The 23,848-nt window shown below is 40.1% G+C and overlaps 1 protein-coding gene across 32 annotated transcripts in view; it reads right to left on the bottom strand.

Moving 5' to 3' along the window:
- Window positions 1-23,848, bottom strand: part of nrxn1 (neurexin 1) — a 1,413,544-nt gene that overhangs the window by 1,285,086 nt on the left and 104,610 nt on the right. For 13 of the 32 annotated variants that reach the window (XM_033025252.1, XM_033025264.1, XM_033025253.1 and 10 more), the window contains exons 1-2: window positions 21,350-21,592; window positions 17,551-18,904 (exon numbers count right to left, since the gene is read on the bottom strand). In XM_033025252.1, the coding sequence (XP_032881143.1) occupies window positions 17,551-18,277 (727 nt within the window). In that variant the 5' untranslated portion in view covers window positions 18,278-18,904; window positions 21,350-21,592. Of the gene's footprint in view, window positions 1-17,550; window positions 18,905-19,221; window positions 19,305-21,085; window positions 21,221-21,246; window positions 21,594-23,848 lie in introns of those variants that run through there. The other 19 variants (XM_033025241.1, XM_033025247.1, XM_033025260.1 and 16 more) reach the window with 7 other exon arrangements.

Here is a 23,848-nt window from a genome sequence, read left to right as displayed (position 1 = left end):
GTTCACGGCTCTCGCCTGAAAAACCGGGAACTGGAACGGCGACTGTCAGAGTGCAACACACACACACACCGCCAAGGCGGGAGCCAAGGAAAGCGGGAGAGCACTGTCTGAAATTCACACGGTGCAAAGTCAAGGTGATACAGACACACACCGCGATGAAGAGGAAGGTTAAGACGGGTAGCACAGTTTACGATGTCCTTTAAAAGAGGGCAGAAGGGGAGAGAATAGGGGAGAGAATGGGGGAGAAGAGGGGAGAAGGGGGGAGAAGAATGGGGGAGAAGAATGGGGGAGCAGAATTGGAGACACTTTTAAGAAGCCAGACAACTTTTAATAAGCTAGAGATACACAGCTGTGAAGTTTAGCGGGCATTTAACATTACCGGTCGGTTATCCTTGGTTCTGAAAACTCGTGCTTACGTTTTTTTCCCCCAATGAGCCAATGAAAATGCCCGGTCAGCAAAGGCGATTAACTAAAACTACGTACAACTATCTCGATTACCCATAACTACATGGCGACCCCACTACAACTGCACCTACGACTACAGGATTATTGTTCTCCATGCCGACCAATGTTTGGTCGCAGACATTTTTTCAACATGTTGAAGCCGTACTGAACCATACTGTGGCTGCCACTAGTTCCCAGAATGCGACCATGAAGTTCCTCGCGGCCATGAAGGAGACTCACCAGAGACCACCAGCGAACATGTGGCGACCATGTGGCGATCATGAGGCGAGCGCAGAGTCTCCTGCACTCGCCTAAAAGGGACAGACCCTTTAGCTCCCTCACCACAAGCTTCAGGAACAACTACTTTCTTACAACCATCAGTGCTTAAACCAATCTGCACAATCCTAAATCTACCTCAACAACAGAACGTTATGGTCTGCATCTTGTCACCACCCTGGACTTTCTATTTCTTTTCTAATTATGTTTTTGCACTAATAAATTGTTTTTTTACAGTCTTCTTTCTTTTAGAAATGTTGTATAATTTTTGTATAAGTTATGTAAAATTTGTTTTGTGAGCTTTTCTGGGTCTTTGTGCTATGATGCTGCTACTCAAGATTTTTCATTAAACCTGCGCCTCGCTGTTATTGTGCATATGACAATAAAAACTACAATAAACAGACATATTATTTGTTGTTTTAAAATGATTGAGTGGTTTTAATTTTGATTTTTTTTTTTAAATCTTGGATGCAAGCTTCATGGATGCAGGCTTCTGAGATTCAAAAACTAATCTGCAAATCATAGACCTCAGAATTCAATAGTAAAAGGTTATAAACAAGTTAACTCTGTATTTCTCTTTCCACAGATGTCACCTGCCTTGTCAAGAATTTCAGTGCATTCCTTTTATTTCAAATATGAAGCTATTGGTTTGTTTTGTATTTCGCAGTTCTAGCAGTTTCTTTTTTCCTTCTTCTGCTGTCATTCTTCTCCTATTATTTCCAACTTTTACAAACAGACCAACTGTGATTAAAAAGCCTCTGATTCAGTTGACAGCACCACCTCTAGTGTTATTCAACCTCTTTCCATTTTATATCTTCCATCCCTCTCCCTTCACAGTAACATAACAGGTTTGATCTCTAACTTCCTTGGTTCCAATGAAAGGTAGTCATTGTGAAATGTAATTTTTTTCCCCTGATCTGCTGAGTACTTCCAACTAGCGTTTTTTTTTTTTTAATTCCAGTTTTGCAACATGTCAGATATTTTAGTTTTGGTTTTGCTTGCTTTTAAACTGTCACTGTTGCCGCCTAAATTACTTGAAATACTTCCATGTTTCACGCAAAAGGATAATACGATCCCTCGGCACCACACCATTCTACAAACCTGCTCCAGTTTAAATATTCAGCCCTTTCCAGCAATGTGGATAACATCACATTCACCCACATTTTAATCTATTTGCCAAACTTTCGCACACTCATGTAACCTATCCATATTCAATTGTATACACTCTGTGTTTGCCTTAAAAAATTACATCCCCACCAATCTATGTTTCATCAGCAATTATGTACTCACTCAGACCTTTCATATATATCATTAAGATTTGTAAATAGGCAAGATTTCAGAGTACCACTGACTCTTCGTCCTCCACTGATTGCAGCCTGCTAATCTGAAAATGGCCCATTGATCCCCAAACTGTTAATTTGCTGATCCTGTTTCAGTGCTAATGTATTACCACCAATTCCCCAAGTTCTTTCCAAAATTCTTCCTCAATAACCATCAGTGCTGGAGCACCTCAAGGCTATATGCTGAGCCCCATGCTCTACTAACTCTATACTCATGTCTGCACAGCAGTGCACAAACTCCATCTACAAGCTTGCCGAAGACCCCACCATTTTGGAAGAATTACAAATGATGATGAGTCCAAGTATAGAAGAAAGATCAATCGACTGCCCAAATGGTGCCAGCACAGCGACCTTGCTCTTAGTCAGTCAGACCAAGGAACTAATTGTGGACTTTGGAAAAGGAAGGATGAGGAACACAAATTTGTCTATATTGACAGGACGATGGTGGAGAGAGTCAAAAGCTTCAAATTCTTCAATGGGCACATCGCTGAAGATCTTTCCTGGACCCAGCAAACTGATGCAATTATAAAAAAAGCCCATCAATGCCTCTATTGCCTGAGAAGATTGCAGAGATTTGGTATTTCAGAGCATACTCTCTTGAACTTCTACAATATGCAATATGAGAGCATATTGACTGGTTGCATCATGGCCTGGTTCAGCAACTTGAATGCCCAGAAGCAAAGAAGATTGCAAAAAGAGGTGCATACTGCCCAGTCCATCACGGATTCTGACCTCCCCACCATTGAAGGGATTTCTGAGTTACTGCCTCAAAAAGACAGCCAGCATCACCCGAGACCTACACCACCCCAGCCACACATTCATTTCACTCCTGCGATCAGAAAGAAGATATAGAAGACCTCCAAATAAGGACTGAATTACATAAACTTTGGGGCATTGGCTTTGACTTTGTGCACTATTATTGTTTGTTTGTTTTATGTGTGCATACGTTTGTGTGTGTGTGTGTGTGTGTGTGTGTGTGTGTGTGTGTGTGTATATATATACACATACATACACACACATATATATATACATACACAAATACATGTATATATATATCTATATTACTAAAAGTAAGATCTTGACCGCTTTTGACTCACTGTGATGCGATTTCCGAGAGTACACTGCCATTTACAGCCGTCTTTTTTGGCCACCTCGCTCAGAGCCTCCCTCCGCCGGACTGGACTCGAGGATTTTTCCCATCGATGAAAAATCAGATAGATATTCATGTTTATTTTTTAAATGCCATTCTCTCTGCTGCCCCCGCTAGCGGCAGGGGGGTGGGGGGACTATAAAACCCGGAGGTGTCGTGGCTCACTCAGTCTCTGCCAGACGGAGAAAGCGTGAGGGTCACGGCTCTGAGCTGCGAATAACACTGAACGCATATCTGCTCCACGGTGATTCCCCGGGATGTGGTTTTCAGCAAATGTGTTTGTTGTTTGCAAAGTGTTTGCCCAATTAGGTTGGCTTTTTAAAGGGCTTTCAGCAAATGTGTTTTGTTGGCTTGCAAAGTGTTTTATCCAATTGGCTTGGCTTTTAAAGGGCTTGCTTGCAACAGTTTTCGGATGGATAAAGCGTGAATAAACATTTTATTAGATCAGGACTGTGTTTAATTTCCAAATCGGCGCTCATTCTGTGATTTTTGCTTAGTTGCAAGATGGCGCCGATGACGTCATTTCCGGTTAGCGGCAAGAAGCGAGAGGGTGACGTCAAGATGGCGCCGAGTGCAGGCGCCGTTGAATAATTCAAGATAGCTGACTGCTCGGTCTATGGTGAGTGTGTTTGTTGGATGTTATTTAAAGCACGTTTTTGCTTCAGCAACCTCGACAGGAGGCTTTAAACAATCGTTTTACACACTGTATATTCAACACGTTCTGAAGTTACTTGCATTTTAATATTGTGTGTGTGTGTGTGTGTGTGTGTGTGTGTGTGTATGAATGAGTGTGTGTGTGTGTGTATGTATGAGTGTGTGTGTGTGTGTGTGTGTGTGTGTGTGTGTGTGTGTGTGTGTGTGTGTGTGCGAATGAGTGTGTGCGAATGAGTGTGTGTGTGTGTGTGTGTGTGTGTATGAGTGTCTGTGTGAGGTGGTGGGTGTGTGTGCAACAAATAACAAATAGTACAAACTAGCGCACCCCCCCCCCCCCCACCCCACCCCACTGGCCAGCAATATTGGAATTGGTGGAGAGGTGGAATATTGCGTTGGGTGACTAGCCCTCCCGTGTGATGCTGTGACCCAATGGGTCCCACTTAGTTTAGAAATTGATATATATATAATTAATATATGTGTATACTGGACTCCTTTTTGTTCATTATATTGGTTATGGAGTACTATGTTTACATATTCTGTGGTGCTGCTGCAATTAAGAATTACATCGTTCTGTTTGGGGCATTTGACAATCATAACTCTTGGCAATTGAGCTCTTACCTTTTATATGGTCACTTAGGGAATCCCACATTGAAATTCAAATACAATATAGTCACTGACCATATCCTTTATTCACCCTGATTCATGTCTTCACAGAATTCTCATAAATCTGTCAAACACAACTTACTTTCCACAAAGCTAAGTCGATGTTTGATTACATAATAATTTTCTAAAAGATCCCCCATTATTTCCTAAATAATGCTAAACAGCATTTTGCCAACTATAGATATCAGGCAAACTGATAGGTTCCTGCCTCCAGCTGAAAGAATTGCAACTGAACGGACCCAAGACAAAACATTTTAACTTCAGGAGTCGATTGTGCTGGTTGGGAGGGTTTACACTAAATTGTCAGGAGAATGTAGCACAGAATAGATGCACAGTTGAGGAAGTGGTGCAGCCAGATATTGAAATCAATCCAGTAGGCAAAGCAATCATAGGTGTGAGAAGGAATCCAGGGGGAATGGAAGGCAAACATGTATTTGTTATGATGCAAGGAATAGTAAGGCAGATAAACATGGCCAATTAATCAGCACATGGGAATAATGCTGTTCCTATCAGAGACATGGTCGAAGGAAAGACAGGATAAGCAACTCAACATACAAAGGTACAAAACGTCAGGCCTGAATGGCGGATGGGGTAGAGATGAGATTTTATGATAGAGGACGTGGCATTGCAATATTGACGAAGGTGTCCACTCTTGCAGTGGATGGAAGATATTCAAGAAGGCTCTTCAAATGAGGCTGTATGGTTAGAACATAGGAATAAAATGGAGCCATTACTTTGCTGGGTGTATATAACAGGCCTGTTAACAGTCAGTGGTAGGTAGAGGAGCAGATATGTTAACAAATCAAAGAGAGATGTAGAGTAATCAGATTAAAATAGTCAGGAATTTGAATTTCCACAATTTGAACTAGGATTGTTAAGCATGAACAGCATAGAGGGGATTGAATTTTTTAAGCACATTCAGGAGAGCTTTTCCAGCAAGTATGTAAATAGTCCATTTAGAGGAAGGGAAATAATCAGAAATTGTAGCAGGGCGAGTGGTTGGAATTTCAAAGGGAGAAGATTTTGGAGATAGTGACCATAAGTCGATAAGCTTCTGGATAGTTATGGAAAGGGAAAAAAACCCAGCTGGTATTGAAATTCAGCACCAGATTAGAGGACAGAAAATGATAATATCATGAGACAGGACCTTGAAAAAACAGACTGTGCAGCAGCTACTTGCAGGCAGTTCTTTGACTGAACAGTTAAAAGCATTTAAACAGATATAGCAGTTTTTTTAGGGCAAATGAGTGAATGGAAATCACAGCACATCCAGGAAACTTAGCTGTTGAGGGAAAAAAGAACAAAAGGGTAAAGAGCAGACATTAAATATCACTGGCAGGCAGGATTATGGAATATTACAAAGGTGTTTATGAGTACATTCAGAGCAAGAGAGTAACCTGGGAAGAGTGGGTCCCATTACTGAACAAAATAGGTATCTGGATGTGGAGCCAGAGGACACAGAAGGCTTTCAGTGAAATCTTCTTAACAGTTATTAGAGATAGCTCTTCGGGATAACGGAATCCAGAGTAATGGGGAGAATGCTGATTTTGGATGATCAGCCATGATCATATTGAATGGCGGTGCTGGCTTAAAGGGCCGAATGGCCGACTCCTGCACCTATTTTCTATGTTTCTATGGTATTCATTCTGACTGGAGAATTCGGGAAAGGAGGACTGAACGGCGACATTTTCAGGAAAGGGGGAAGGAACAGTGAAATTCTAGAACATGCTGGTGTTAAAATGTAGCAATTAGATGCGTTCACAGGTGTAAAGATGGATATATCCTTGGGGCCTGCTGAGATGTATTCCAGACTGCTATGGATGGCAAGAGGTGATTGCTGTGGCTTTGTAAACATAGTATTAAATCTTTGATGGTGATAATTGAGATTCCAGATGATAGCAAAGGAGGGCAGCAAATGTAATGTCTTCACTAAAGGAGGACACCAGGGATAAGCTGAACATTAATTCAGTTTGTCAAGGCATTTCCAATAACTTCCCGACCACACTGCCACACTGTGAGAGGCAGGGTGGAAGATCTTGGCTTTAAACAAATTGGCAAATTAGATCCAAAACTGGTTTGATGATGGTAGGCAAAGGGCAATGGTGGAGGTTTGCTTTTGTGGTTGGAAGCCGGTGACACGAGGTGTACCACACGAATCAGTATGACTGTCCTTGCTCCTTGTTATATACTTAAAGAATTTGGATATGAATGTAGGAGGTATGATTACTAAATTTGCGGATGCCATGAAAATTGGTAATGTTGTTAGTGAGGAGGGTAATCTTGAAATGCAAGAAAATATTTATCATGGTAAAGTGAGCACTCTGGGAAGTCCATTAAGGAGAAGACATACATGCCGTACAAGGCACTGCAGATTATTAACTAATCAAGGGACCTCAGCGTGCAGGTTCAAGCACCCCTGAAGGTGGCAGCACAGCTAGATAAGGTAATGAAGAAGGCAGTTTCTGGCCTTTGTTTCTCAGAGCACAGAATACAAGAGCAGAGAAGCAGAACGCTGCTTTATCAGAGATTTGTTAAGCTGAAGCTGGAGTACTCTGTGTATTTCTTGTCACAAATGTGTAGAAAGAGTCTGTTTGCGCTGGAGTGCAATGTATATTCAATGTATCCATTTCACTCCTTGATTGTAAACATGTATAGTATTTTCTTTGACTCAACATTACCATGGGCTTGCAAATTCAAAATGTTCAGACATCAGTTGAACTACTTTGATGCAGGAGCAAAAATGTTGGGCATAATTAGAATGTACACATTACAGCATCCAGAAAACATTTCTGCTGTACTTCGGTACAGGTGACAATAGTAAACTGAACGAAACCTATTGCAGAGCACATTCACCGTGAGAATGCCTAGGATCGAATGCTCTTGTAAGGAAGAGAAACCGATGAGGTTGTACTTGTTTTCCTTGGAGCAGAAGAGACTGACAGAGGATCTCACTGAAAAGTATAAAATTTACAAGGAGCGTATACAGGGTAGATGCAAGGAAACCCTTTTCCCATAACAAAGGTATTAAAAACTAGAGAACCAAGGTTTAATGTTCCCGGGATGGTGGGACTGTTACATGTCGATAGAATGGAGCGGCTGGGCTTGTATACTCCTGAATTTTGAAGAATGAGCGGGGATCATATTGAAACATATACGATTATTAAGGGTTTGGACACGCTAGAGGCAGGAAACATGTTCCCGATGTTGGGGGTCCAGAACCAGGGGCCACAGTTTACGAATAAGGGGTAAGCAATTTAGAACAGAGATGAGGAAAAACTTTTTCACACAGAGGGTTGTGAATCCGTGGAATTCTCTGACTCAGAAAGCAGTGGAGGCAAATTCTCTGTATGCTTTCAAGAGAGAGTTGGACCGAGCTCTTAAAAGATAGTGGAGTCAGGGGATATGGGGAAAAGGCAGGAACAGGGTATTGATTGTGGATGATCAGCCATGATCACAATGACTGGCGGTGTTGGCTCGAAGGGCAGAATGGCCTCCTCCTGCACCTATTGTCTGTGGTAATGGGGAAAGAATGTAAAAAATCTGAAATCTCAGGAGAAGCAGCTTGGATGAGTAGTGGATGCAGATACTCTCACAACATTCAAGTATCTGGAAGAGCACTTGAATTGCCAAGGCATTGAAAGCGAAGTGAGAGTAAATGGGACATGTAGCTTTGGGTAATTGATGGTTGGCATAAACATGGTGGGCTGAAGTTTCCACGTAGTACGATTCTATTCTTTATGAATCAGTCTGGCAGTTACTTTTACAGTTTTTCAGAATTCAGGGATCTTTGGAAGATCACAACCAATGTATCTACCATCTCTGCAACTATTTATTTTGACAGACTAGGCTATCAGCCATTGGAGCTAGGTGGTTAGTCAGCCAATTGTCCCATTAATTGGCATACTAGCTTTTCTTTCAAGGCAACAATTCTCTTACAACTTTTAAGGACATCTTTGATTTCAGATTTTCTATAAAGCTACGGAAATAGAATATTGAAGGTACACAAAAATGCTGGCGAAACTCAGCGGGTGCAGCAGCATCTATGGAGCGAAGGAAATAGGCGACGTTTCGGGCCAAAACCCTTCTTCAGACTGATGGGGGGTGGGGGGGAGAAGGAAGGAAAAAGGGAGGAGGAGGAGCCCGAGGGCGGGGGGGATGGGAGGAGACAGCTCGAGGGTTAAGGAAGGGGAGGAGACAGCAAGGGCTAGCAAAACAGGGAGAATTCAATGTTCATGCCATCCGGACGCAAGCAACCCAGGCGGAATACGAGGTGCTGTTCCTCCAATTTCCGGTGTTGCTCACTCTGGCAATGGAGGAGACCCAGGACAGAGGTCGGATTGGGAATGGGAGGGGGAGTTGAAGTGCTGAGCCACCGCGAGTTCAGGTAGGTTATTGCGGACTGAGCGGAGGTGTACGGCGAAACGATCGCCCAACCTCCGCTTAGTCTCACCGATGTAGATCAGCTGACATCTAGAGCAGCGGGTGCAGTAGATGAGGTTGGAGGAGATACAGGTGAACCTTTGTCGCACCTGGAACGACTGCTTGGGTCCTTGAATGGAGTCGAGGGGGGAGGTGAAGGGACAGGTGTTGCATTTCTTGCGGTTGCAACGGAAAGTGCCCGGGAGGGGGTGGTACGGGAGGGAAGGGAAGAATTGACAAGGGAGTTGCGGAGGGAGCGGTCTTTGCGGAAGGCAGACATAGGGGGAGATGGGAAGATGTGGCGAGTGGTGGGGTCACGTTGGAGGTGACGGAAATGGCTGAGGATTATTTGTTGTATTTGCCGGCTGGTGGGGTGAAAGGTGAGGACTAGGGGGACTCTGCACTTGTTGCGAGTGCGGGGATGGGGAGAGAGAGCAGTGTTGCGGGGTATGGATGAGACCCTGGTGCGAGCCTCATCTATGGTGGTGGAGGGGAATCCCCGTTCCCTGAAGAACGAGGACATTTCCGATGCCCTGGTGTGGAACGTCTCATCCTGGGAGCAGATGCGGCGTAGGCGGAGGAATTGGGAGTAGGGGATGGAGTCTTTACAGGGGGCAGGGTGGGAAGACGTGTAGTCCAGATAGCCATGTGAGTCAGTTGGTTTGTAGTGTATGTCGGTCAGAAGTCTGTCCCCTGCGATGGAGATGGTGAGGTCAAGGAATGGTAGGCAAGTGTCGGAAATGGGACACTTTTATTCAACGAACTAGAATATTGATCACGTTCTCTACCATTTCCTTATTTCCCATTATCAACTCCCCAATGTCATCTTCATCCTCTAAGGGATCAATCTTCACTAGAGCTGACCACTTTTTCATATCCTTACAGAAGAACTTAATATAAGATTTCCTCCTTCCATATGTTATTCAAAAGCATCCTTTGCTGGTTTCTAAAATGCTCCCTGTCATCTGACAGACAGCTCATTTTCACAAAATAATCATGTGTTTCCTTTCAAATTGATATAGTTCTTAGCTTTCCTAATTAGCCAGAGTGGACAACCCTTCTTGCAGACTAAATTTCTGAATGGAATGTATTTTGTAGTGAATTATGAACTAAAACCTTAAATGTCTGCCATTATTTACCTACTGTAATGCAAGGGTCAAAGCAGGCTTTACAGCTAAAATGGAGTTGCCTGCTTTCAGCACTCATTGAGCAAGTAAGTTCACTTAACTAAACAATTTTGTGCTTTGGAAAATAATTATCCACACTTGGAAGAACTAGTAAATCTAATTATCTAACAGACTTTTTGGAACTTCTGAACAGGCAGCGACACCTGGAGCCACAGCTTTACCAGCTGCCTATTTTTCCAGCCTTTTCATGGATGAGGCTTGATCTACCTTCTGTTTTGTACTCAGGATGTTATTATGAAGAGCCTCATTATTTTGTTTTGAGATGGTTTGGAGTATACGCACATCGGTGGTTTCGGAAAAGACATACCCATAGCTCATAGTTGCTAATGGTGAGGACAGGTGACAGCAATTTCTGGTTTGATGGGGGAATAAAATTGACAGAGATCAGTCAAAGGCAAGATGGACCAAGGAGTATGAGAGGAGAGAATGGCAAGTGTGAGAGGTTAGAGAAAGGGATGCATCAAAGGAGGGGGGGAGGGGGGGAATAGTGGTGAGGGGCTAAGCAAACAAGCTCTGGATTTTTGCACGCTCCATTCATACACCATCACTCTTTTCTCCATCATCCGACTCCCTCTCCTTCTCTACCCCTAATAACCTCCCTCCCTCTTCACCCCTCCACCCATGAGCCGAACAAGTCAATTTGGCAGCAGTTTCTTGCAGCAATTACTTTGATTCTCACATTCTCCTCCATCCAAATCTGCCAGCACCACTCCTGTTCAAAAAATTCATCCTAGATCTTGCTGCTGTGGCAAGTTTTCAAATCAGCAATGCCCCAACTCTTGCCAAGGTGATTCATCTTGTGGTCAATGCTTATTTCCCATAAAGCCTCCAATTTTGAAAATCTCCAGATTTACCCATTTCATTACCACAGTACCTTAATGAGATTTTCTCAAACTCAGGCTGCACCATCATTCCTCATCCTCTAATCTGCACATCTCACACCAAAGCTACCGTTTCCTTATTAGTACTTTTCTCAGTCTTAGCCAGATGAACTCTAACAATAAAGAACTCTTACAATAGTTCTCTTTCTGTGATAGAAATTTCACATCCAGATTCTCCCAAGGCTCTTTCCCATCTCCTGGCAACATAATCCAAAGACAATATGTCTGATTCTAGCTGCAAGCTGAAGAAATCTAATTCCAACTCGCATGTACCACACTTCATTCCTTTACGGTGTATCTTCCCTGTAGCAGATCCAGAAGTCAACCCCTTACTTACAACCCATCTCTTAATTTCTCTTTGTTTTATTGAAATAATTATCCCTATTGTTCCGTTTGGCAAGAACTCGACACTACCATAGGCTTGCAAAATCAAAATGTTCAGACATCAGCTGAACTACTTTGATGCAGGAGCAAAAATGTTGAAGGACATGATTTAGAATGTACACATTACAGCATTCAGAAAACAATGTCAAAGTCAAGCCAAGATGTCCAAATTCCAGAAATCATTTTTAACACCCTGAAATATTAACCGCTGTATTGCATATCTAATTGATATCTGTTGAATTGAAGACATTACTTGCAGTGTCTTGCTACTCATCATTTGGTTGTTCATAGGCTTTTTCAGGAAAACAAATATCATGTGCATAATGTGACTTTCTAACTGCGACACCATAAAGACAATCATTTGAATGTCAATACACTAAATTAAAGAAAGAAAATACTGCATAACCAATAATTTGCATTTCCTATCACCACAATTATAACTTGGCAATAAGAGGCTTATTTTGATCATTTCAGAGCTGGAAAAAAAAATGTAAATAGCAATGCTGAGAAACTGCCTGCTGAGAAAATTAAACTGGCATCATTTGTAATCATGTCACTTGACTCATCTTATGATTTATTTGCCATTTAACCTACGTGCTCATATGTAATTGCATACAAATAACACCTCTCTGCTACATGGGCTACATATGCCATTTGTATTTTAAGATTTTATTCCATAAAACCACCCATCTCCTAATGGCCCAACGTGCCATTCCATTGAATAGTCTATTAGCTGTGGATACCCAGGAATGCAAAATAAAATCTAAGCATCTAATGTGCATTACAGTAAATGTTTCTGGCAAATAATCTGTTTCATCAGGAAAAATCCATAGCTCTAATTCAAAGCACATCATCTGTCAATGCAAAAATATGTAACAGCATCTTACACATAATTTCATTAAAGACCTGTTTCACGTAACTAAATAAAACATTTGGGATGGATAATGTATTCTAAGCCTTATGGTTTTTTTAATTTTGATTCTCTGTTGGAAATATTTTCACTATATGGTAATGATAATAAATCATCACTTTTATCTAACCACCTTTTTACTTTGGAAAATTATCATAAATCTATTCCACCATTGAGAAACATCACACCATTCACATATCAAGCTACAGTATTTATGGCACATACATAATTAGGATTAGTAGCACTTTTGCACACCTAATTCGCAGTTAGCTCTACATCCAACAGATTAGTTAGGTATTGAATTTTCATTTCATCTTACCTTCACAATTACTGCCATAAAGATTACAAAGTGAAAATCATGCATTGTTCATCTCTCATTACACTAAATAAAACACATATCTACACAGAAAATAATCAACAACCAAGCCCCTGTAATTATCACATGCAAAGTAAACAAATCAGGCTCTTCAATTAAAATTGGCACAAATTGAATGTGTTTTAACAGAATAAATAATCTGTGGACACTAATTAAAGATGGGCTTTTAGTTCATCTCAGGTATAACATTTATATAAATTTGCATCAATGAATAAAAATAACTTTTGGGGGGGGGGGGGGGGGGCGGCCTATTTTCTCCAATTAAAAACTTGTTGATGTTCAACTTATTAGCCCATTAACCACAGCAGGAAACTTTTTCATCTCATATTTCCAAAATCTTACAATTCCCAGCATTCTTTACAAGAGGTTAAGATTCTTCCCACCTTCATTTTATTGATTCATATTGGTGACATATTGCAGTCTTTAAGATATCAAACTTTTTCTTGTGAAAGCAATTGAACAAATGTTATAATTTAAGTTTGATCACACACATCACTGGCAAACAAGTGACGAGACTTTTGCTTACAAAACATTCTGCTGCACAACAGGAAAATAGACACAAAGTCAGAAGTTGCATAAAAGAAGTGTATTTTGCAATAAAAATACAATTGTGAATACTTTAGAAACAGAATTTCTCTTCAGCAGTAATACATGAGATATTTAGTTTGAGCAATCTATGGGCACCATTCCTCACTAATTCTATTTTGAAAGAGATGTGAATAAAATAGTAGATCAAAATCAATGGCTCTTCTGTGTTTGCTGCTGCAGACTTTCTACACTAAGTGGAGGAATTAATTTCCTCCACCTCTAAGTGGAGGAATGAAATCAGCAAAAAATAAGCAGAATTTTCACTTGTTATAATGAATGAGAAACTCAGTGTAGAATGAAATCAAGAGGAGAGCACAATATATCATGTTTAAGCTGGTGTTAGGGGAGTTTGGCAAACAAGAAATATGTTATGCATCACGAAGGCAGTAAGTAGCAAGAGTAAATTGATAACAATGGTGCATCATTTATATTATATTAGAACATCTAACAGATTCTCGATCATATAAGATATTAACTAACTATGAATGCAAACTTGTAAAGTTACTCCCAATACATAAATGTTATTGTCATATTATACTTGCTCTTCCATATTATAATTTGCTATTTTAATTGCATACTAAACTTACAATTATCCACTCTCATTGTACGATATGTTTATCATACAATGTCTTGCTCTCTGATACTACTTATATTATTTAGTTATTGTGATATTTAATTATTTTACCAGAATGTACTACTTAATTAATTCCTACACTCAATTTATTTTTGGTTATATTATTCTTTATACGTTTTGTGTTCTGCTATGTTCGACCCAGAATATTGTTTATAGTTTGAGACTGAGATCATTATTTTTTTTTTCTTTGCTATCAAACTTGCATTCTTCTTTTCATGAGAACCTCCATCACCCGAGTGCAATTATATTCCAGATAATATAATAAATAATTTAAAATATTTTGTGTTATTTATGGGATTTAAATCCGATGCAGGCAAAACAGTAGATTCAGGCACAGCCAGATAACATCCTCAAGTGCTCAAGGGCAACTGATGGGGTAGGTTGCATGAAAAATTCAATGATTTGTGAATTGATGGCCCGTGGTTAAACTACTTTTATTTTGAGCAAAACCCCATTGAAAATAGAACATTATACGGTTATCCATTTTTTTCATTCGTGTTGATTACAATGACCTTTACACTGTTCCACCACCTAATTAAGAGTCGTGAGATATTTGTGATTGCTAATTTCAATGGTTTTGGGGAAAAATCACATTTATTCCTACAGTATTAATAACCAAGCAAGTTTTATGCAGAAAATAATTGGGCTAACATAAACTTAAGATCATGCATGAAAATAAGAGATCCATAATTACAGAGTTAAGAAAATAATCAAAAACGTTTATGCCAAGTTTCTGGACTCACAAATGAATAATCAAACTATTTGGAAATTAATAATCATAATAAATTTTATTTATGGGCGCCTATCAAGAGTCTCAAGGACACCTTACAAAAATTTAGCAGGTAGAGGAAAAACATGTAAGGGGAATGAAATAAATAGTAGAGACATGACTAGTACACAAAGTAAAGACAGAATACAATTCAAAACACAATATGAGGCAATTAATGCACAGATGAAAAGGGAGGGGGACGTGGGGCTAAGGATAGGCAGAGGTGAAGAGATGGGTCTTGAGGCGGGACTGGAAGATGGTGAGGGACACGGAATTGCAGATCAGTTCGGGGAGGGATTTCCAGAGCCTGGGAGCTGCCCTGGAGAAGGCTCTGTCCCCAAAACTGCGGAGGTTGGACTTGTGGATGGAGAGGAGACCGGTTGATGTGGATCTGAGGGACCGTGAGGGTTGGTAGGGGGAGAGGAGGTCAGTGAGATATGGGGGGGCCAGATGGTGGAGGGCTTTGTAGGTGAGGATCAGGATTTTGTAGGTGATCCGGTGGGAGATGGGAAGCCAGTGAAGTTGTTTGAGGACTGGTGTGATGTGATGCCAGGATTTGGTGTGGGTGATGAGCCAGGCGGCTGCGTTCTGGACCAGTTGGAGTCGGTTGATGTAGGTGGAGCTGATGCCAAGGAGAAGTGAGTTGCAATAGTCCAGTCGGGAGGAGATGCAGACATGGATGAGTCTTTCAGCAGCGGGAGGTGTGAGAGAGGGTCTGAGTTTGGCGATGTTGCGGAGATGAAAGAAGGAGGTTTTAATGACATGGCGGATGTGAGGCTCAAGGGGGAGGGTGGAATCAAAGATCACGCCAAGGTTGCGGGCCTTGCGAGATGGGGAGACAGTGGTGCCGTCGATGGTGAGAGTGGGGTTATTGATTTTGCTGAGTGTGGCTTTGGAGCCTATGAGGAGGAATTCTGTCTTATCGCTGTTGAGTTTGACGAAGTTATGTTGCATCCAGGTTTTTATAGCTGACAAACAGGAGTTGATATGGGAGAGGGGGGGGGGGTGTGGGGGGATTTGGTGCCGAGGTAGATCTGGGTGTCATCGGCGTAACAGTGGAAGTCCAGGTTGAAGTGGCAGAGTATCTGACCAAGGGGGAGGATGTAGATGATGAAGAGGAGGGGGCCGAGTACGGAACCTTGGGGAACGCCTTGAGTGACTGTGGCTGTAGCAGAGGTGTGGTTGTGGAGAGAGATGAAGTGGGATCTGTTGGAAAGGAAATTAGTCTTCCCTTAATAATTACCTGTCCTCTGAATGGTACTAGCTCCAAACAAAATGTATTCAAAATATATTTATTATTCAAAAGGTGGCTTAATTGAATGCAAAGGTTATCCTATGCTTGAAAAAAGTCTGGACTAATATTACATGCAAGTATGGGTTCTTTAAATTATGACTTGCTTGCTGCAATGGTAAATTATAAATGGTACAATTAATCACAGGCAATCTCTTTGTATGAACTGGTAGTGCAATGTTATCAGTATATAATAATATTTTTCAGAACAAAGAGAAAGCTTATAAAAATGTTGCCCTAGTCTTTAAATTTAAGATTCTTTACCTCTGATTTCTCGGGCAACAATATATTTTATTCCCCTTTCTTCTTTCAAACAAAAATCTTAATATTCCATAATAGAGCAGCAGCTTTTTGGAGGTGCTTTCATCATCTTCTAATACTTTAGTAAATTATTGCAATTTGTAAATGGACAAAATATTCAGCAAGATGCTCTGGGCAAGTGTACATTTTACTAATCACTAACTATAACTCCTGGCTATGCATTAGGACATACCTGAATTGAAATATCTAGCAGCTTTTTTACATTTCCAGATCATCAAAACTTAAAACCAGATCTAATGAATATAATTTTTCTTTTCCTGTAACTAAATCCTTATTTGAGAAGGATAACATCTAAGCTTCTGCATCCATATGGGAAACCAGTGCTTAATAAATTATATTTCCTCACATTAAAAAGTAAATCAGTAGGAATCATGAGCAAAAGTGCAAAATCAATAACTCGGCGAAATAACATTTTACAAATTCCTAGTTCATGTTTCCTATCATATCAAGGTAATGTTGCAAATGGATAAGAAAAAATGTAAAACAAAATGATGTTTCAAAGATTTAAATAAATTGAAGTTTTGGACAATTTAGTGCATGCAAAAATAACTACTCTTGCCTATTCAAATAATCTGCAAGTTAACAGAGTGCATATAATATAAATTACATGGATTGCATGTGGCCATTTTGATTTTTATTATATTTTTGCTATTCAAAACAAAATTAATTTCAAAACCATATATAAATTATATACGATAAGCTAAACTTGCTAAATACATAAGCTCCCTCTGCATTTCATAAGGCAAAGGAAGTGTGTGGTTAAAAGTATGGAAAATTATTAAAAATTTACAAACCTGTGATTTGGCAGTATTTCATTAGAGTTCACAAAAAAACAACAAGAAAGCACCTGCTTGAAGTTTCTAACATGATAATTTAGAAATAAAGTTAACATCAATTTTCCTGTGTCCATATTTCAAAATTATGTATTTTGTCTGATAATTTACTATTCCTCAATTATTTTAATAGTGGGTTTTGATGTTTATATAGAATGTTATTTTTACATTTATGGTTCAGCTTTAAAAATACATGTTAGAGTTTTTAAACCTTTGGTGGCATATGGACACATTCCAAATGTCAGTTAAATGATCAACAAATAAAGTTAAATAAAAATGAATATATCTTTGAAGATGTCTGAATAAAGGAAAGTAAATGCATTATCTATGGATAATTTTCTCCAAGTTTAATCTTAGAACAATAGGTTTCCCTACAACTATCAGAAGTTGTAATAATTAATTAATACAAATAGTCTTGTAGTCATCTTACCTTCGCTGCAGTCTTTTCCTTGAAAGCCAGTGTGAGAACAATCACAAATTGCCTTCTCTTGTACTACAGAGCAGGTTCCACCATTTAGGCATAGACTGTAATTTGTGCAAAGGTAGTTTTCATCCATTTTGATTCCTTGACCATCAATGAGTGTGGTAGTCCCATTTCCAACTTTGAGATCAGTTATTAATCCCTGGAATGGTTCTTGACTTCCTACTGAAGTTGATGTTAATGACAGCACAGACGAATGAAATTCTGGTGGAATTCCACCAACGTACAATTTACTGAAGACTGTCATATCTCGTCTTTTCGATTTTACTTCAACCGTTTTGACCTCTTTGTCTACTATTAGCGTGGTCTTCTTGAAATTCCTTTGAATAACTATTGTATGCCAGACACTATCATTCACTTTAGTATCTAACTGAAGAACAGCTGGTTCGGCACAGAAAATTGAAAAGCGAAGTTGAAGGTATCCATCTACAATCAGGAGTTCTAGAAAATCACAGAATCCTTCATCATCAAAGTACACCAATAGACTGCTGGAAATATTGGTCTTCATGTTAAAACTCATCTCACTTTCACAGCATGCATTCCACTTTGGAAACCTTGCCCACTGTCCTCCAGCTCCAGTAAACTCTAGGCTGACCCCAAGGTTAACAAGGCATCCAAAAAGTAGGCCAAACCAAAGCAAGTGGCCTTTCTTCTTGATGACAATAGCCATCTTCATGAATGTAGTTAATATATAGATTGTAGACAATTTGTAAAAGGTCCCTCGATATATAGATTTGCTGTAAGCTGCAGAATGTATCCTTTTTTAAAAATCTAACTGGATGGAATTAGTGAGGCAGATCTCCAGCAAGGTTTTGTTGGCAGCTTTTGTAGGTTGAGGATGTCATATGTTGACTCAGCAGAAGAAGGGCCCTTGGTACCCCATATTCACAGGGGATTTTGGTCAGTGATCAGTTTGCTCCGTTAGCTCTTTGCTGGTCCGGGTAAGAAAACAAATAGTGTTTAAATTTTCTCTGGAGATGGAATTAATTGATGCAGATCCAAAAGATGACTTTTCTCTGGGTTTGCTTGTGTGTTTCCCTTTGGTAATCCCATTAAAATACCAAACCTGCTCTGAGCGGCATATTCCCAGCACAGATCCTTAGATTCATGCCACCATGTTAAAACAGACACACCGAGTCATCACTCATGGCTTCCTGGGCTGCCTGCTTCCCAGTGGTGCTGGAAACAATAAACTGTCAAGTAGCTCAGAAGCCACTTGCCATGCAAAGCCTGTCAGCGAGTCTTCCTTTCAGGGCCAAATTGTGATTCCAGTGTTTACAGCGGCTTCAGCACTACTCGCAATCTGCAAGGAATGAAAGCAATAAATAATAGCATGACCCCCAACTCAGTTTAAAACCATCTTACAATAATGTACACAATAGAATCCTTGTAAAGGGCTGCTTGTGGGATAAATCATTTCCCACTGCCTCCATGATAACAAATGCACTGGAAATTCCACATGCCTATTTATTATCACAGAGCAATTAATTACATAAATTATAAAGTGACTCAGCCAAAAATGCATGGATTGTAAGTATTCCCTTTACTGCTTCTGATGCTCGTTCACATCTTCGACTCGTGAAACCAATTTTCTGTATCACCAGTTACAAAAATGCTTACTTTTCTTTGTTCAAAGTAATTTGCCTCCTCACTTAGTGATAACATGTGATTCACAGGAACATAATGTTAAGGGAACCTGTTTTCTGCAAGATAATCAAAATATAAAATAAACCACACTCTATCCAGTTAATGTTAGTACATAATATCATCAAAACGAAATAATGACAAAATTCAGCAAATTCAACTGCATTTGAGATTTTTTTTTCCACTACGCTGGCAGTGTTACAGCACCTGCTCAATTTCTCCTTATTCCTACTTAAAATTCATATTGTAATGAAAAGAGAATGTTGGCAACAAATATTTTTTTTGTAACAAAGCACATCTTAGGAGAGCCGTTTAATCATTCATGCTGTATATGACAATCCTTTTTATAATAATTACAACATCACAACTACTTTTGTGAAACAGAACAATCTGCAAACCAAGGTATCACACAAACAATTTTGTTGAAGCACCCAGAGAAACAAATTGAGAGGAAAAGAGAACACAGGTTGAGAAGCATTTTTCGGCCATCACTGAATTTTTTTTCATTTATACCTGATGAGCCAATAGCGTAGTTATTGCTTCGTCCCAACATAAACAGAGATTGAAAAAAAATTGCATGAGAATTGCATATCTGGTCATTTGCATGCAACATTCTAATGTTACTATGAACAAAATTATAGGCACTATTTAAATAAAATCTATATCCTGAAACATCTTTTCCACACACTACTAAGCTTAGGAGTATGTGATTTTTTTTGTTGCATATTCCTATTCAATATTCGTTAGTATATGCAAGTCTCGAACGATTTTATAGACCCTACGTTGAACCTCGCTAAAAAAATATCTGCCAGCAAGTGCCAACCATTAATAACATTGAGGGAGGCTATGAGCTTCGTCAGGGGAAGAAAATCCGCTTCCCAACACACTCAGCACAGGGCGATCCCTACAGGTGTTTATTCCAAATGACACTGTGTGAAATTTTGATTTTATTTAAACCAGGGGGAAATCATTTAGCGCCCTGCCTTTTAATTACCGAGCTCCGGCGAACTATTTAATATTGTGATTACGGTTTGTAACCAAACACGAGGAACCCATGCTTTTCTGTGGGAATTGTCAAGTTAACACGAATCGTAAACTCATTTGATCCATGGTTTGATGTGAACGGGTCAGTTTAAGGAACTGGCATGCATGGTGAATGCAATAAGGAACACAATGGGGCAAGATTAACGAGACACATCACGCAGGAGCATTTAACTACATTTCCGGATCTCAAAATTGATTTAGATACCCAAAAATATAGTTAGGTCACGATGAAAAAATATTTCATTCGAGAAATGAAAATGCCTCTTATACTCCCTGTAAAATTCAGCATTACATTAAAAATATTCAAGTGCTGTAATAGCACTAAAATGGGCCCTTTGCAATGTTCTTAATAGTGACCTATTTAAACGGACAGCTAATTGTGGAAAATATCCCTGCAAGGTGTTAATAACAGCTCTCCACCATCCCACCCCGATCTGTAGTTAGCCATTTCACCGTAAACTGTAGCTAATCCCAGTTTCTCACCCTACAACACCATGAAAACTGCCCGCACTAATAAGGAAATCCTCGGTCGAAACATGACAAAAAAATCGACTCATGTTATTGTATTCAATAGCCGAAAAATGCTTTCCATGTCATCCATGTCATTCCTTTTAAAGATCAAATAGATTTTTTTTCCATACGATATCTATTGAACTATACCGGGTTTTCTCCCCCTGAAACGGGTTCTCCTGCTGATATAATCAGTACAAAGCAGCATCTCCCACCCCATCGCATTCAGCAGTGTGAGAAATAAGCGATGATAAACTGCAACCAAAAAAATTGAAACCCAACATACGTGCGATTCCGTCCAAATCAAACCGTGTTAGAAAAAAATGTTCCCATTAACGACCCGGGTACAAAGCAAAAAAAAAAATGAGAACGGCGGCGTTCAATCCATGAATACGTGCGGGCGGCGCAAACCACCTTCACCATCGCAATGTTCATGCCGGGTTTTACCTACATCAGATGAGCATCGCGGAGCCCGTCTCCGTCAGGGCCAGTCTCTGTAGCTCCATCGCTACCAGCTTCATCTATAACCTAGTCAAATATGGAGTTTTACCTGCAGCACCTTCCCTGCACGGTCGGAGCGGGGCTTTCATATGCGAGATCAGGTCCAAATATATATAATAACGAGTCTCATCCCTTCTGCTACTTTACCCTGCCGTCTCTGTTTACATTTGCAAGGCAGCAGACTCCCTCTGGCTCCTGCTCCTGCTTGTCAGTGGGTTGCTGGGCTGAACGCGTCACACGGGCGTTTCTCTCCAAGCGAGCCACCAGCAGCGCTGCAGGAGCAGCGGCAACCAGCGAGCGAGCGAGCCGGCCTCTACTATCTTGTCCTCTACTCCCCTCCACACACACACACACACACCGCAACGTCAGTAATCTTCCTCATGCATTCTCATCACCACGCGAGAAAAAGGGATACGATGCGACCGGCCCCTCGCTCGCTCGACCATTTCCCGAGAAATCACAGTGAATCGACAAATAGATTATTATTTTTTTAAATGTTCAAGCCACGCCAGATGAAAGTAGTTTTAGCAACGTTTAATGGCGACCAGACGGAGAGGTGGCACTTGCAAGAGAGCACCTTTCAGGTGAGCTCCACTTGACACAAGCATTCAAATCGCTGCAAGCAAATTGGAAGCAACCGAGCTACCCAATGCGTTGTAAGGTTGGAGATAGATGCTTATTTCCATACAAAAACCTACACCGATGGCACTATTCCCTCCAAATATCTGTGTGACAACATAAAAGTTTTCAATTTGGACTGACCTTCGGATAAGGCAACGGATTTACGCAATATTCAATCGAAAATTTAAACATTAAGAGATTTCTTGTATCCTGGTTCTCCCAGACGCTATGGGTTTGAATCGTTTAAGAGGGATTCCTCAAACCCATCCTTGTCACTTTTATTTGCGTGTCTGGAGGATTACGCAGTCAAGAAAACCTTGCAAATAAATTACAGCAATACGTTTATTTTCGCAAATCTTCTCCAAATATCCTGGCAAAGTCAACGTAATATACTGCAGCAAGCGTAATACCGAATCATTGACCTCGACAGTGACATCGCCGGTGGCTTTATCTCTCCTCAACAGAGCCAACATTGGCAAGGCCCTGGGCACAACATCCTGAATTCAGTTCTGATTTGATCACCTCCGAAACATTATTTTGAGTCATGGAGGCAATTAGCTGCTGTGGTCCGTTTTTAAAAACATTCTACATTACAGATTTTAGCATTTAGAAGAATAGCATTAATTATTGAAGACACCTAAATGCATTTTTGAGGAGGGGTGGGATAGGATTTCATTTTCATTAATAAAATGGAAGAAAATATCAATTTTTACATGGCTATGTTTGCATTTCAAGGGCACCTGAAATATTTCCGTGGTGAGGAGATAGTTTTAAGTAGGTGTCTAGCATCACGCATTCACAAATAAGGGAGATAGATAATGCTTATTTAAGGACTCCCAAGGAAAACACATTGGAAATTGAGTGGGCAGCGTTTTTGTTTTAATATTTTCAGCTGGGGAAAGAAGGGATGCTTCTTTGGATTGCAATTCACCATAGCAGGGTGCAAGTGCACATTAACCCTTCTATTTCACCATCCAAATATCTTAAACCAGGATTGTGCTGGCATTTCTGGTTCAAATTAGTTCAGCTGTCTAGACGGTCTCACAACAGCTGAACCCCAACTGTGAACGTGCATCGATTTTTGTATGTCACTGTGATATCGTTGACTATTTCAGAGACAAAAATGGAATTCTTCTGAGTGCTTACTTATATAATGCAAAGGATGTCATCATCATCGGCGGTCACTCAAAACGAGGATGACAAAGGATGTACATTATACCTAACACCCAATGATGGAAATGAACAGGGATAAAATGGGCATGGGGAATTCGATGAACAATTAATTAATGTCATGTCATGTCAATTGCCTCTAATGAAGATCAACTTTATGTTGTACATCTCTTTACATAATTACTGAGTTGCTGAGAGTAGCCAGTGCTTAGCACGCAACAAAGAGTCTAATTTCATTATTGGGTAGCATAACTTAAGCTTGCTTGCACTCCTCTTAAAATCAAACGTCAACTCATAAGGGGGATGTGCCCGGTTCTTTGCTGGCAAGTGTTCCCAAATATATCATGTCTAGAATGATACAAAGGACACAGCTGGTTCCATAGTTTTGAGAAATCTTGCTGAAAACCATTGTGCAGGAGGTAACAATAAGTCCCTGACATATGAATAGTTAGTAAAAACAATTATTGCATGCCTGTGAACAATAGTTGCTTTCTTTTTTGCCACTGAAAATTACCAAAAAAATGCAGATGGTGGAAATCTGAAATAAATGTAACAGAAAATGCTGGAAAAACTCAGCAGATTTCAGGTTGATGACGCTTCATGTTTGTATCATTCATCATTCTTTAATACCATACCCAGGTTACTCAGCATGGCTCGACACATACACAATTATTATTTTTTATAAACTTGCATGAAAATTCTAAAGTTGCATAATAATATCAAAATTACAAAAAGGAAATATTTCCTATTTCCACAG

This window comes from Amblyraja radiata, chromosome 8 (genome assembly GCF_010909765.2).
Source record: "Amblyraja radiata isolate CabotCenter1 chromosome 8, sAmbRad1.1.pri, whole genome shotgun sequence".
NCBI lineage: Eukaryota > Metazoa > Chordata > Chondrichthyes > Rajiformes > Rajidae > Amblyraja > Amblyraja radiata.
The sequence above is the reverse complement of the archived record's forward strand: the minus strand, read 5'-3'. Positions and strand labels throughout refer to the sequence as shown.